The 16,410-nt window shown below is 35.5% G+C and overlaps 1 protein-coding gene across 4 annotated transcripts in view; it reads right to left on the bottom strand.

Moving 5' to 3' along the window:
- Positions 1-325: 325 nt before the first annotated feature.
- Positions 326-16,410, bottom strand: part of TMEM135 (transmembrane protein 135) — a 269,519-nt gene continuing 253,434 nt past the window's right edge. For 3 of the 4 annotated variants that reach the window (XM_068976622.1, XM_068976623.1, XM_068976624.1), the window contains 6 exons: positions 14,151-14,318; positions 10,646-10,709; positions 9,607-9,683; positions 5,303-5,401; positions 4,438-4,505; positions 326-2,668 (listed from right to left, as the gene is read on the bottom strand). In XM_068976622.1, the coding sequence (XP_068832723.1) occupies positions 2,536-2,668; positions 4,438-4,505; positions 5,303-5,401; positions 9,607-9,683; positions 10,646-10,709; positions 14,151-14,318 (609 nt within the window). In that variant the 3' untranslated portion in view covers positions 326-2,535. The remainder of the gene's footprint in view (positions 2,669-4,437; positions 4,506-5,302; positions 5,402-9,606; positions 9,684-10,645; positions 10,710-14,150; positions 14,319-16,410) is intronic. The other variant, XM_068976625.1, reaches the window with a different exon arrangement.

Genomic DNA, 16,410 nt, shown 5'->3' with positions numbered 1-16,410 from the left:
ATGAAAAATGGGTAAGAATCTGACAGATTTGAGATAATTTGTTATCCTGCAACTTGTCTTTTCTTTTTACTTGGTTGGTACTAATGCTAAGATTTTATTAATTCAGGAAATAGCTAATTAATACAGGAGACACTCATAATCCTATTAAGCACCCCAATGCTCTGTTTTGCAGTCTATATAAAGATGTAGCAAATACTAAGAGGGCATATTAAGTGTTTGATATACTCAGGTCTAGTAGAAGGAAACTTACCATAGATAGGACTTCTTCAGCATAGAAACTGGACTAAAAAACGTATTGTGGAATGGAGACATCTATTTGACTTTATTTATGATGCCAAGGTATCAATCAATACTTGGTTAGTCAGAGGTAGAAAGACATTCATTTTGATTGTCTTCAGGAACACACCGTTTCTTTGTGTCTGCTCGAACAACTGTACTTTGCAGTCTGTCCCAATAAAATAAAATTGTACTTCTCTATTCACCATTGCAAACTAGTTATCTGTTCATTTCAGCTATACATTCATTATTATACTCTGCTTTATGACGGCTATTTCATTTTATATAAAATAAAACATGACTATAGCTTGTGTTAAGAAAGATAGATCATAGAAATGTACCTTTTGACCAGTAAAATTTTACTAAACAATCTCATGATATTTCAGTAGAATTTGTCTTTCAATTTCATAGTTTTTTTTTTTTTACTGTGAATGAAAACAACTTATGGATTAAAAAGTTTTCTGTTTAACTGGACAGGAAAAATATTATAAACGTAATTTCTGAATAGAGAAAATAAGACGCAAGTAGCAGTGCTTTCTTCACTGCTGTAATACTTCATTTTTAAAGGTAAACATGGGAGCAATCATTTTGCTTCCAGGAAATAGAAACTTAAAACTGAATTTACTAATCAATTTGGAATTCTGAAGCCAAAAGGATCCTTTAACCATACTGCCTACCAGACAAGTCATCCTTAAAACTTAATCAGAATAAAATTTTGGCCTTATTAAAATGGCTCTTTCTGATACTATGGTACCAGAGCCTGTCTTTTTTGTTGGGTTTCAATCTGCCAAACAACCAGACTAGGATTACATGCAAACAGAAGCATACAAGGCTTGACGAAATTGAATACGGAGGATTAAGCATTTAAAGTTTGGGTTATGATTCTTGTTGCAACACAAGTTTCACTGTATAGAATTTAGAACATAATTCTATAGAACATAATTAATTTACAACAGCCTAAGACTTTTCAGCAATAAAATTATACTTAAAAAAATATACCATTATCCCTATATGTTACATTAATTGTAGATTTCACAACCACTTCAGCCTTGTATTAACTTAGAAAAGAATAACTTGTCCCTGAAAAACTCTAAAGAGTGATGGTATTTCAATCAAAACTGTCCTGAACTGACTCACAATCAGCAGTGACCACATTTTGTCACTTCCTTGCTCTAACAGGAGTAAAAATGTTGATAATGAGTTCTTGAAAACAGGCTAGAGAATCTGCATCCAATTAGTAATGAAATGTATTTCTTCACAACCACTGGATTTTTAGAATGTTTTTAGTTGTCAAACAAGTGAAACAGCTGAGGGAACAAACTGCCAAACCTGCCCAAACTACTTTTGTTCCATAGAATTTGATCCCTTCTCAATTGACAATGGCATACAAACTTAGCTATGATGAATCCAGTCCTTGTAAATGAAAACAAACATAATGAACCTATAGGAGGAGGTTTAAAAATAACTTCATTTGCTTTTAAATATTCAAGTGTAACGTTTCCATAAGAGACTAAAACAGACATTTCACCTGTATCAGATTTGTCAGTTTCCAGCTGATTCTAACTGGCCATTAATACGTAAGGGTCACTGGGCTGCCAAAGAGCCCAGCTAAGCGGATCGTGGGGAGATACAAAGAAGGAAACCACGGATGCCACAGCCTTTGTCCAAACAGTGTGAGACCCGTCTTTGCATCCCTGAAGCAAGAATGGCCATTTTCTCCAATTAAATTGCTCTATACGAAATAAAGCAGCATTGTCTGTGAAGAGTTACTCCATACCCATAACATTTCACGACTAATTCAAAAGTAAAAAAAAAAAATACAGATCAAATCCATGTACCCGTGATCCTTTTGTATCTTAAAATACAGCTATATTCTTAGTTTCCACCAAGAATTATATTGGAATGAACTAAAACATCTTTTAAAGTCATTTTAAGTATACTCTTATTTGTTACTACATTTCTACATAGATTATTTAATATTGCTTGTGGACATAATTTAATCGATAATATATCATAATTTCAACCACTACAGTGACCCAGAATGAGATTCTGGCTATAGAGGGAGCTTAATTATTAAGCAACACTTTCCTAAAAAGCTTCTGAATTTCTGATTGGTAAGAAAATCAAACAAAAAAGAGCATCCCTCATTGAAATAACACTGAAGTTCAAGCTCGGGCCCTCTTCTTTGTGTTCAGCATAATTAACTCTCCAGGACAAAATAATGAAACATTAAGTAACATTAATAAGTTACAGTAATCTTCAAGAAAACTCGATGGGCATCTCTGGCGTTACAACTGTGTATCTTGGATCCAACCTAGGGATGAAGTCCGGGAAGTTTTTAGACGCACCGGTACCGAAAACATCAAGGACTTTCCGGTTCATGACAGCAAACCTATAAAACAGAGGACGCAGGGAATGAGTACTTAACGACGTTGTAAAAGAAGATGATTCACTTCGTTCATCTTTCATGGGAGGGGAAGACAGAAGAGCTGACACGGCAAGGGACTCAATGGTGGATTCGAGAGTCATTTTGCCACTCTTCCTCAAGATGCACTGTCTCGAGTTTCCTTTGAAAAGATGCTGGTCCCCAAACCTGAAACCCCAGAGATTACCAGCATCATTTCAAACCCTTCCAGAGCTCTTTCCTCTAGATTGTGTCAAACAGAAAAGTAGGTTCATTGTGGTTTTCTTGATTAATGGATGAATATAATTATAAGAAGCCACATATATAATGAATGAGCTGACATTTACTGACAAGCAAAGGTATTAAAGGTAATTCCTCCCATAACTGAAATGTTAACATCTCACAATCAACAGAAAATACATTCAAATGTGCAAATATTTAATGACTGAAGAGGAAACGGCTTATAGGTTTTCAAGTTTCTAATACACACAACAGAGTAAAAACATGCCCTCACTTTATCTATCACCTAACCTAAGAGATAAGAAATTTTTAAAAGACACATATTCAGCTCATGTGCAGGATAGACCTGCATCTCTGTGCCTGATTACAAGCTCTTCTTCTCTGGGGAAGATACCAGGGTGAAATTAGCTTTGAGTCATTGGCCAGTGTCATTGTTCCAAGAACCAATAAATGTGACTTTTAGCTCCTTTCCAATGCTAAGTTCCCTTCCAAAATAATCAACGGGTTAAACTCACTGATGTGCAAAGAAACATAAATGACAAAGAAATAAATGATCACATGATAACAATATAGATGAATAATGTAGATTTTAAATGATTAAATAATAATAATAATACACAATGTCATGGCTAAGAGAAAGAATTCTGCAGCCAGACTGCCTGGCTCAACCCGAGCGCCATCCTTTACCAGCTTTGTGATTCTGCAAGTGCTTAAACTCTGCGTGCATCTCAGTCTCCCCACAGGTAACGCCAAGATATTAACAGTACCTAGTACCTATCTCACAGAGCTATTTAAAGGATTAAACACATATGTATATATATGTGTGTTGTATGTGTTAATGTGTGTATCTTAAAACCACTTCTGGGACATAGTCAGCACTATACAACTGTTTGCTACTATTACTATTAATGAAGCAATGTTAATGGCAGCTGCTATTTACTGAGTGCCTACTAAGTGCTAAGGGCTGCCACAAACATCGATTTTCCCACAACCATGCAAAGTATGTATTATTCCTTCACTGTAGAGAGAAGGAAACTTGAGGGTCACGAGGGTAAACAACTTTCCCAACCAGTGACACAGTGAAGGGTACCAGAGCTGGAGTCAAACCCAGGTTTGTTCAACTCCCCAACTCACAGTCTGTATATCAGGCTAAGTTGCCTCTCACAGAATTAGATTATAATCAGGAAATGCAAATACCAGCACCAACAAAGAACATGACAGTAAAGGCAAAGAAAAATATGCTTACAAAAATCAGGTAAAAGAATATGATTATTTTCCATTATTTTTCCCAAGTGGAAATCAGTCTATTGTTTAGATAGGATTTCTAATGAATCTGTTTAGTATTTTTAAACAAAAAGAAACATCCCATGTTATTCTCATTAAATTTTAGTTCAAATTTGTTTTACACCTAGATAGCTACCTTACCTCCCTCAAGCAGAAAAAAAAGATTCAAAATCTTTTTTGTGGTAATTGCTTTTTTTTTAATGATCAGTTAAAATATCTCATAGGTATCTTACCTGCCCTTGGTGAGTCTTAAAAGGAACTTCCAGTAAGATGGTCGTAAGGTCTGAACTTCCATGACAGCCTAAAATTATTCAATTTGAGACTTTTTTTAGTAAACAGCAATATTATCTGTCTTAGGCAATAGAATACTTTTATTTCTATTTTTACCACTCATTGTGTAAAAAAAAAACAAAAACAAAAACCCGACAGTGAAAAAAAAAGTGTAAGTTGACTTTCTAGAATCTTTGTAAATATGCCTTCAAATAAGAATATTGTACATGAAATAATGATTGAGTTAACAGTCATTATTATTAGGAAGCATTTACGAGATATCCATTAGATAGCTGGCACTTCACTAATCATAATGAGTTTACCAACCTGGCAGGATTATCGTGAGAAAGTGCAAATAAAAGCTGTCCCCAAACTCTGCAGAAGTCCTAAGATCATTAACGTCAATAATGGTGATTACAGAACTTGAAGAGACTGGACAATGCTTTTATTAAACTAGATTCTACCCCTGTCCTCACTGCTTGAGTAATGTTGAGGAAATGCAATTATTCTTATTTATGTCCATGGGATCTGTTTTTCCAGAAGTAAAATTAAATAAGGGCATTCTAGCCAAAATACTGGAGTGATAATTTTCCTAAAAAGCTGTACTCCATTGAAACCTAAAAATGGTTGTGATCGTAAAACATGACCTGGCCCACTAAGTTAACATGTTTAATGATTGGATACTTGTAAGCTATCTCGCTAATAAGACAAAAAAGCATACAATGTAAAAAATGGAAATGCTTCCAGGCCTTTCTTTCCCCCTCATTGGCTTAGTACACATTAGTAACATAAATAATTCTATTTCTCATTTCAAAAAGCGATACTTACTGCCTGGAAGCAAATTGCTGTAGAGATGGAATAGATGATAGTGTCTGCATGGGGAAAATAGGGCACCTTTCCTGCTTCAATGCCTTTGAAATACATTGTCTGCAAAACAAGCATAACGGGAGATTTATAAGGAAAACAACTTTAAATAGCATTAACAACAAAGTGGAGCAATACGTTCTCATCTACAACTATTTTTTCTACCTTCCAAAATCCTAACACTCCTTCCAGAGCTCAAATTACAGGTGTATCTTCCCAGACAGTATTCAGTGTCAGCCGTTTCCTTTCCCTCAGCCCCTCACCCCAGGCCCCAGATGCCAGTAATAATACATTTCTGTGAAATTCAACAGCACCTTATTTCTCTCTCTTTCCTGTCATTTATTCTTCATTGCTTTCTGTACAATGTCCAAGTCTTCCCTTCTCTGTGAGATCTATTCATTTAGTTCAGTTCAGTCGCTCAGTTGTGTCTGACTCTTTGTGACCCCATGGACTGCAGCACACCAGGCCTCCCTGTCCATCACCAACCCCTGGAGTTTACCCAAACTCATGTCCATTGAGTCGGTGATGGCATCCAACCATCTCATCCTCTGTTGTCCCCTTCTCCTCCTGCCCTCAATCTTTCCCCAAATCAGGGTCTTTTCCAATGTCAGTTCTTCGCATCAGGTGGCCAAGGTATTGGAGTTTCAGCTTCAACATCTGTCCTTCCAATGAATATTCAGTACCAATTTCCTTTAGGATGGACTGGCTGGATCTCCTTGCAGTTCAAGGGACTCTCAAGAGTCTTCTCCAACGCCACAGCTCATAAGCATCAATTCTTACGCACTCAGCCTTCTTTATAGTCCAACTCTCACATCCACACATGACTACTGGAAAAACTGTAGTCTTGACTAGACGGACCTTTGTTGGCAAAGTAATGTCTCTGCTTTTTAATAAGCTGTCTAGGTTGGTCATAACTTTCCTTCCAAGGAGCAAGTGTCTTTTAATTTCATGGCTGCAGTCACCATCTGCAGTGATTTTGGAGCCTAAAAAAATAAAGTCTGTCACTGTTTCCACTGTTTCCCCATCTATTTGCCATGAAGTGATGGGACCGGATGCCATGATATTAGTTTTCTAAAATGTTGAGTTTTAAGCCAACTTTTTCACTCTCCTCTTTCACTATCATCAAAAAGTTCTTTAGTGCTTCTTCGCTTTCTGCCATAAGGGTGGTGTCATCTGCATATCTGAGGTTACTGATATTTCTCCCAGCAATCTTGATTCCAGCTTGTGCTTCTTCCAGCCCAGCGTTTCTCATGATGTACTCTGCATAGAAGTTAAATAAGCAGGGTGACAATATACAGCCCTGACGTACTCCTTTTCCAATCTGGAACCAGTCTGCTCTTCCATGTCCAGTTCTAACTGTTGCTTCCTGACCTGCATACAGGTTTCTCAAGAGGCAGGTCAGGTGGTCTGGTATTCCCATCTCTTTCAGAATTTTCCATAGTTTGTGGTGATCCACACACTCAAAGTCTTTGGCATAGTCAATAAAGTAGAAACATATGTTTTTCTGGAACTCTCTTGCTTTTTTGATAATCCAACAGATGTTAGGAACTTGATCTCTGGTTCCTCTGCGTTTTCTAAAACCAGCTTGAACATCTGGAAGTTCACGTACTTCAAGTTCAGGTACTGTTGAAGTCTGGCTGGAGAATTTTGAGCATTATTTTACTAGCATGTGAGACGAGTGCAATTGTGCGGTAGTTTGAGCATTCTTTGGCATTGCCTTTCTTTGGGACTGGAATGAAAACTGACCTTTTTCAGTCCTGTGGCCACTGCTGAGTTTTCCAAATTTGCTGGCATACTGAGTGCAGCACTTTCATAGCATCATCTTTTAGGATTTGAAATAGCTCAACTGGAATTCCATCACCTCCACTAGCTTTGTTCGTGGTGATGCTTCCTAAGGCCCACTTGACTTCGCATTACAGGATGTCTGGCTCTAGGTGAGTGACCATACCACAGTGATTATTTGGGTTGTGAAGATCTTTTTTGTATAGTTCTTCTGTGTATTCTTGCCACCTCTTCTTAATATCTTCTGTTTCCGTTAGGTCCATACCATTTCTGTCCTTTATTGTGCCCATCTTTATCTAGAAAGATCTCTAGTTTTTCCTATTCTATTTTTTCCTCTATTTCTTTGCACTGATCACTGAGGAAGGCTTTCTTATCTCCCCTTGTTATTCTTTGGAACTCTGCATTCAAATGGGCATATCTTTCCTTTTCTCCTTTGCTTTTCACTTCCCTTCTTTTCACAGCTATTTATAAGCTATTTATTTTTCACACTCCTCAGACAGCCATTTTGCTTTTTTGCATTTCTTTTTCTTGAGGATGGTCTTGATCCCTGTCTCCTGTATAATGTCCTGAACCTCTACCCAAAGTTCATCAGACACTCTGTCTATCAGATCTAATCCCTTGAATCTGTCACTCCCACTGTATAATCGTAAGGGATTTAATTTAGGTCATATCTGAATGATCTAGTGGTTTTCCCTACTTTCTTCAATTTAAGTCTGAATTTGGCAATAAGGAGTTCATGATCTGAGCCTCAGTCAGCTCCCAATCTTATTTTTGCTAACTGTATAGAGCTTCTCCATCTTTGGCTGCAAAGAATATAATCAATCTGATTTCGGTGTTGACCATCTGGTGATGTCCATGTGTAGAGTCTTCTCTTGTGTTGTAGGAAGAGGGTGTTTGCTATGACCAGTGCATTCTCTTGGCAAAACTCTATCAGCCTTTGCCCTGCTTCATTCTGTACTCCAAGGCCAAATTTGCCTGTTACTCCAGGTGTTTCCTGACTTCTTACTTTTCCTTCATTTATTCTTTCATTAAATATGTACTGGTGTAAACCTGGTTAGTGCATAACAAATAGTAACGCACTCTAATCAAGATATCTATATAGATTAGATTGCAGACCATCACATGGGTATGTATGTATGTTTATGTCTATCATGTATATATGTATGTGTATATATTAAATATAATATATATTATATGTTGGCTCCCCAGAGGGAAGAGCAACTACTCTGTCTAGGACAAAGGACCAAAGAGAATTTCAGAAATGACTACATTGAGTAGTGTTTCTCAAACATAAAAACCACTTCTTAAAAACAAATTTCTAATTGTCATGGCCTGATGCTTTTATAATACAATAAAAATGAATTATTGGGAAAAAATTTAAACACAAAGTTGAACTAAATTTTTACTATTACATTAAAAAAACAAATTACTCTATTAAAGTGCTATTAAAGTTTCCAAAAGCTTCTTCTCAATTTCTATCCTTTTGTTGTCATGAACTGGTAATGTGCAGTTCATGGACCAATGTTAGTCTGCTGACCACACTTATAATAGTGCAATCTTCTAAGAGGTCTAGGATCAACAACTAAGTAAGAGAGGAAAAGGAGGCATAACAAATAGGGTGAAAATGCATGATATTTATGAGGAATTTCCAGCAAATCTACATGGCTAGAAAATGGGATAATTCATGGAGATGGGTTTTCTGGATTGTGGTAATGCTAAAGTGAAACTAATAAGAAAAGTGGAGAGATGACCAAGTCAGAATAATGTTTTAATAGGTTGGAGGGAGGTTTAAGAAGATATGAGTGGTCCATGAAATAAAGAACATAAAATAATTTTTTCAAAGAAAAAAGTTACCTACACAGGTGATTTTTACTTAATATTCATTATACAGTAATACAGCATTTTAACATAAAACTAACTCCAATTAAAACAAAGAGACTGCAAAAGACATGTGTGAGATAATATTGAAAGTGTAAATTCTAATTGGATAAAGATAATATTAAAGAATTAGCAGACTCCTAAAATGTATGATATGCATTTTGTTTATACCCTGATGGCACTGTTGATTTGTTTGTTTTTTTAGAAGTCTTTATCCTTTAGTTTTATTTTTCAAGGACTCTTTCTCCCGAGTTGTTTCTGAATGGAGTGACTTGATGTCTGGAATTTGTTTTAAAATAATTTGGTGCCTGGGGATTTACAGCGGTATAGATGAGAGGAGACTGGCCAAATGCTGCTAACTGTTGAAGCTATGTGATGCGCACAGGAGGGTTATCACGTTATTCTTCCTATGCTTGTGTATATTTGAAAATGACACAGAGAAAAAAAGGAGAAATAGGAAAACTGGCTTTGTAAAGATTCATAAGATTCATAAAGATTCACTTTCATAAGATTAGAATTTGCTTTTGAAACTGGGATATATATTATTGCTGAAGTAGCTAAAAGGCTCTATATCGTTTGCCTGTACATGCATAAAAATGTTTGCTTACCTCTACCAATTTGGAAGCTAAATACATGGAAATTGTTGTGCTTTTATAAAACATCATTGATACTCCTGCCAAAAATCCTGAAACAATAAATAAGGCAAAACTGATCAGAACTCAAAAGGACTTCTTTGTTATTACATCACTCGGAAACGTTAATTCACTTAAATAGGAAAGAATGGATTTAGCACTGCCTTTTGCTATAACAAAATCGAGGACAACAGTACAAGTAATGATATGAAAATGGGGTGAATTCTTATTTTCATATTTTTCTAAACTTAAAAATTGACCTTCAGAATTAAGAACCACAGTTCTGATAACATAAGAAACCTCACATTTTAAATTAAACTTTGAAAAACAGCAGTGGTCTTACCAAATATAACAATTTTTAAAGGCTACTGGTATCATTTCTCATTTTAAGTGGAAATATTCATTCATTTATTGTCCTAAGAGCTCAAATCATACTTAGTGCTGTCACCACACTTCTCTCCATTGCTTTCAATCTATAAATGGAAAAGCAAGGTGGCGGGAGGTCTGCAATACTAATAGCAGGGACATTACTAATAAATATCTGAAAAATCATCTGGTCAGCTTAAGTAATAAAGTATATTAAGCTGACAGAAAATGTTTAGTTTTTATGTTTATAAAATTACTTGAGTTCCTTAAAAAATTATTTAAAAACATGTCAGCTGCCAGTGGTAAAATCAAAATACTTTTAAGAAATTAGTCACTTATTAATATTTTATGTTCTTTTGTGACACATTCTCTAGAATTTCTGGCCTGTCACAGGACAGAAACCCAAGTCATTATGTTGCCAACTCAAAACATCAGATGGCAAGAGAGCCTTGGTATGTTCAATTTCACAAGTACAAAATATTAATACTAGTGCCTTGATGGGGATTCTATTAGAAAAAGGAAGATACAAGGAAATCAGATGAATTTGAAAACCATTTCTGCTTCACTCCTATCACTGATTGATGGGATAATATATGTATATCATCTATATTTTATATGTTATATTAATATATATATTATATTATTTTACCAGCTATAATGGCATGCAGTTCGTCATCCAGATTTCTGACCCAGCGCAGGAAGCAACTAGTACCCTGTATCAACAAGAAAATACAATTCCTTCAGTTGTTTCAGTTCTAAGAGAAAAACTGCACATAACATCTGTAATGCGTGAGTCATCAGCTGGCCTTGGAGGCAAATTGGTGATCTTATTTAAATTAAATAAGGTACAAGATATCACGAAAAAAATTAAATTAAAAAAAGAAATGAGCTCTGGAAATGGTAAAATGAAGGTCAACTCATTAGTTTATTAATAGAAGACATGTTTTTCTTATCTTGTGCTGTGCTAAGTTGTTTCAGTTGTGTCTGACTCTTTGAGACCCCATGGACTGTAACCCGCCAGGCTCCTCTGTCCAGGGATTCTTCAGGCTAGAATACTGGCCTGGGTTGCTGTGCTCTCTTCCAGGGGGTCTTCCCTACCCAGGGATCAAACTGGCATCTCTTATGTCTCCTAGGTTGGCAGGTGGGTTCTTTGGCACTAGTGTCACCTGGGAAGCCCTTTTTCACCTAGAATTGCTATAAAAATGAATCAGCTCTCTAAAGCAGTGGTCAGAAAACTACGATCCACTAGCCAAATCTAGCCTGACATCTATTTTTATATGGCTCATAAGCTAAGAATGTTTTTGCATATCTCAAGGGATAAAAGTAAATAAAAAATTACTGTGATGCATGAAAATTATGATACTCTAATACAGTGTGATTAAGTTTTATTGGAATACAGCCATGCTCATTCATTTATATATTGTCTATGACTGCTTTTACACTGAACAGCTATGAGTGAGACCAAATGCTTCACAAACCTTAAAATCTCTACTATCTGGCCTTTTACAGAAAAAGTTTTCTGACTTCTGGTCCAAAACAAAAATAGCAACAATGCATTATGGAATTTATAACATATAAAATAATAAATGAATTGCACAAAGGATGGGAAAAGAGAATTCAAAGGTGTGGTAAGATTCTTAAACTATACTAAAGTGGTATCAATATTATTTGAAAATATCGACCAATAAATTAAAAATGCTTATTATAAATGTTAATGAAATCACTGAATTTAAAAAGAGGCATAAACAATAAGTCAATAGTGAAGATAGAATATAAAAAAATACAAAAACCTAAAATAAATTTAAAATATATAATGCCCCCAAAATCCAGGAGACAAAAAAATGAAAACAAAAAAAGAAACAATAAAAAATAACTAATAAGGAAGTAGATATAAATTCAACCATATCAATAAATGCATTAAATCTAAAGATTCCAATTAAAAGACAGAAGTTATCAAATTGGATATAAAAGTAAGAATCAACTACATGTGGTCTAAAAGAAACAAAACTGAGGTCATGGAAAGATTAAAGGGAAAGGAAAATATACCATCAAAAATAATTGAAAGAAAGCTGAAGGAGCTGTATTAGTAACACACAGTAGACTTCAGAGCAAGGAATATTACCAGAGATAAAGAGGGACATTACAAAATGGAAAAAGGGCCAGTCTACTAAGAAGACACAGAAGGAATAAGGTTTGTTTCCCTCTCCTTCCCTTAACTACATTTTTATGGAGATGCAAAAAAGTGATAAAATTTTCAAACATCTCATATAACTTAGAAATATGCTGTATCAATATTTTTTATAATAGATTTTCTGACCCAGTTGCATTGTATTTAGTTTAATACCATTAATTTATATTACCTAAGCAAATAAATAGTAGCTAAATGAAAACAAACCAACCAACCTATGCTCTCAGACATGTTAGATGATGGAGAATAACCAACCTAGGCTAACAATGTCAGAGATAATTCACATATAAACATTTAAGAGTTTATCTTAAGAATAAATACAAACACAATGACACAAGAAATGAAAAAGAATCTGAATAAAAACATATAATCACCAATATTCTGTTCTATTAGTTACTGTATATTAAAGATAAAAGTAGTGTTTCCTAGTCAAATCATATTGAAAATGTTTTCAATGTTAGTTACGTTTCATAACGAGTGATTAATTAACTATAGTTTGGGGCTTCCCTGGTGGCTCAGAGGTAAAGAATTCACCTGCAATGCGGGAGCCCTGGGTTTGATCCCTGAGTCAGGAAGATCCCCTGGAGGAGGGTGTGGCTACCCACTCCAGTATTCTTGCCTGGAGAAAATGTTTTCAGTGTTAGTAAGTAAGTGATTAATTAACAATAGTTTACAGTTTGTCACTTTTTCCATGTCTAAATACTTTCTCCATATTTACCTTTTCTTGGAGAAGGACATGGCAACCCACTCCAGTATTCTTGCCTAGAGAATCCTGTGGATGGAGCAGCCTCGAGGGGTGCTCGCCATAGGGTTGCACAGAGTTGGACACGACTGAAGTGGCTTAGCATGCATGCATGCATTGGAGAAGGAAATGGCAACCCACTCCAGTGTTCTTGCCTGGAGAATCCCAGGGACAGAGGAGCCTGGTGGGCTGCCGTCTATGGGGTTACGCAGAGTCGGACACGACTGAAGTGACTTAGCAGCAGCATATTTACCTTTTACAGGTAAACTTTAACATAAAATGAAACATAACCATCTTATACAAAATAATTCCAGAATTCAATTTTTCACAGCAGTTTCTTTTAAACAACTGTGTCTATACTTGTGTGTGTGCACGTGTATGCAGACAGCTCAACCTCAGTTAACACACTTTACCATTTAAATTTAGAATATAAATTTTAGATGTTTCATAAAATATGTCAGTAATATAATTTACATATCAGTGATTTCCGATAAACAAAAGGCCATTACTTCAAATTGCAGAGTGCTGTGTCACAGATGATCTTTAGGTGTGTTCTTATTATATATGTGTGGGTACATTTACAGGAACATGTAGAAAGAGGTGGAAGAACATTAATTTTGTTTATTTGAGAGAGTGTAGTAGAACAAGTGAGTGGGAGGGAGATGGAAAATAACTCATTATTTATATAAGTTACACCAGAAAATTCTTACTGGTTCTATCAAGGGTTGATATCAGCTAGAAGGGTCTGAAAATGTTTAAATTAATACTCAGGTAGTAAGTTATTAAGAAAAACACACAGGCCAGGTATATTAATATCATTTTTGATGTTAGAAATAGTAGGAAGTTCATAATTTCTCAGTGATTACATTACTGAAAAAAAAAAGTTTTTGAAAAGTCTTTAATATTATGAATAAATATAACTATATCCAGACTTTCAAGCTTTAAAAGACAAAATGTCCCCAACTTCTATACCCAATGTATTGTGTATATCTGGTGATATTTATGAATACTACAGAAAGAAGTGTTAAGAAAAGTGACAGATGAGTTAAGGCTGTTATCTCATTTTAACCATCAGTTCAGTTCAGTCGCTCAGTTGTGTCTCACTCTTTGCTATCCCAGGGACTGCAACACCCCAGGCCTCCCTGTCCATCACCAACTCCCGGAGCTTACTCGAACTCGTGTCCATTGCGTTGGTGATGCGATGCTATTTGTTAAAAGCCTTACCTTGTATATGCTAACAAAAGAGCCCAGAAAAGCTCCGAGCTGGAAGTTTTCTTTATTGTAGAAGAGAGAGAGTAGCCGGGATGGCTGTGTAAATAGATGCCTAAATGCAGAGGGTATTCGGAGGCAGCATTGGATCAAGTATCCCACGCTGAACATTCTGATGAAACCCTGGAGAAAATTGGGAGGAAAGTCTGATTTATAACCAAATTCTGAAGTCTGACAGGTATAAACTTCACTGTCACAGAATCAAAATGACACTAAAAATTTTAAGTTTATATCGTAGCCATTTTCAAAACTAAGTCCTAAAACCTCAAACAGTTTTAAAAGAATTACCTTAAAAATAATCATGAGAGCTTGCAGTGGATATACTTTCTATGATTTACCAAGACTTAAAAAGTTTCCCAAGCACTGGCCAAGACTGTCTATGTACCAGACTTCTACTTCTTGACATTTTGTTGACAATAACTGGGATTTGTAATCCCTAAACCACAAATGAGTTTTAGAAACAAAAGCACTGAAATTTAAAAAAAAAAAAAAAAAAGGGCACAAAAAAACAGTTAACAAAATGAATTGCTTTTGGAAATTTTAACAGAAATTTAAATGATCAAGTTTAAAGAATTTTCCAGGAAAATAATGAATTCTAGCTAGGTTTCAATTTCTGTGCTCAATGTGTCAGACTAAAGCATTTCCAGGGAATGGGACCTTTCAGGTAAACTAAACAAAATTTGAAAAAGCAAATTTGCTATAAATCCACATTTCCTGTCACCATTTCCCCATATTACCTGCGACTATTTATAGTATAAAAGGGAAGGGAGAGGATGACTAATGTTGGTCAGTTTCATTTCAGTACTTAGGAAAATGAAGTTTGAGGTTGCTTAATACTGAGAGACTAAAAAATTTCAGTCATCTTGAAACAAGATGTTATTTTAAAAATTATTTTAAACATGATTCAACCAATACACTAGAATATGGATCTCCTATAACCCTTCTCTTTCACCCCCACTGGAATGGAAAAACGATGACATTCTTAGCAGTGTTTGCTGCTAAGTTCCAAAGATCAGATTTGTATTTTCTGGATAGCAGCCTTCTTTTAGAAAAATTGTGAATTACTATGAAGAAACAGTCATCAATTTATCTGAGGCTACCTAATACCTGGTTAAAACATGAAAATTAAATTGCCCAATCAATTAGTATGAATTATCATGCATTTGTTTAACTGAAACTGCTCAGTCCTTGGTTAATTCATGAACTGATCACACTTTTATCTTGTCGTTGGTAATCTTGTAGTATTAACCTGAAGGTTCAAAGATCACACTTATGTTCAATCATTTGATGCTATTTTTAAGAGATCAATTATCCCTCCATCTATTCGCCCTTTCATGCATTCAGGAAAGGTTCAGTGAATGGCTCTCATGTGCCAAACATTATATTAGATGCTGGGGATACAGCAGTGAAGGGGACACAAAATTCTTGTCTTCATGGAGCTTCCAAGCCCATTACAAGGAGAGAAAATAAGTAAACAAATGTAATTACGGAATACAAAAAGTGTTGTGAAGGAAATAATCAGGTCACTGGGTGAGATATTAAAAGGACAACCTATATTAGATTACGGGCAAGGGAAGACTACTAAGGACTTGACATTTAAACAGACACAATAGAGAAGCAACTAGCAGGAGAAAGACATTTCAGATGGCCTGGACGAAAAAGCACAAAGCCAAAAAGGAGACGGACAGGCACCAACCAAAAGTTAGTGTGAATGGAGTACAGTGAGTTTGGGGGAATGTAATTCACTTGAGTATTTACTCAGGGGTCTGATTTAACAGGAGGGGCAGCTGAGCCCATGGAATAATGAGGTGCACTGTGAGAATATTTAACTATACTTGCGGGATAAATTCCGCACCCACAAATATCCAAATAATTTTACATTCACGGACATAATATTAATTACAATGTACACACATATTAGAAAGTTTATAGTACTGGTACACATTTGAAAGAATGACTCCTTTTTTTCATAGATCAGTAATTCTCACTAACTTTCTCAAATAATTAAAAATCATCTCTCCTCTCCCCAAAATTTCATATACCTCTAATTTAGTCAGAATACTTTTCTTAGTCTCTCTCCTGAAATCTGCCCCCTAGAGCAGAATTCCCTCCAGTTGGAGGGAATAATAACCCTCTCGCGGAGCTGGCAGACTTGGAGGCTGCCGGCAACATTCCTTTACTTTCTTTCTTTTTTTTTTTTTTTGCCACTTTAAAA

This window comes from Capricornis sumatraensis, chromosome 8 (assembly GCF_032405125.1).
Source record: "Capricornis sumatraensis isolate serow.1 chromosome 8, serow.2, whole genome shotgun sequence".
NCBI classification, from domain to species: Eukaryota; Metazoa; Chordata; class Mammalia; order Artiodactyla; family Bovidae; genus Capricornis; species Capricornis sumatraensis.
Note: the sequence above shows the minus strand (reverse complement) of the source record. Positions and strands in the feature narration are given on the sequence as shown.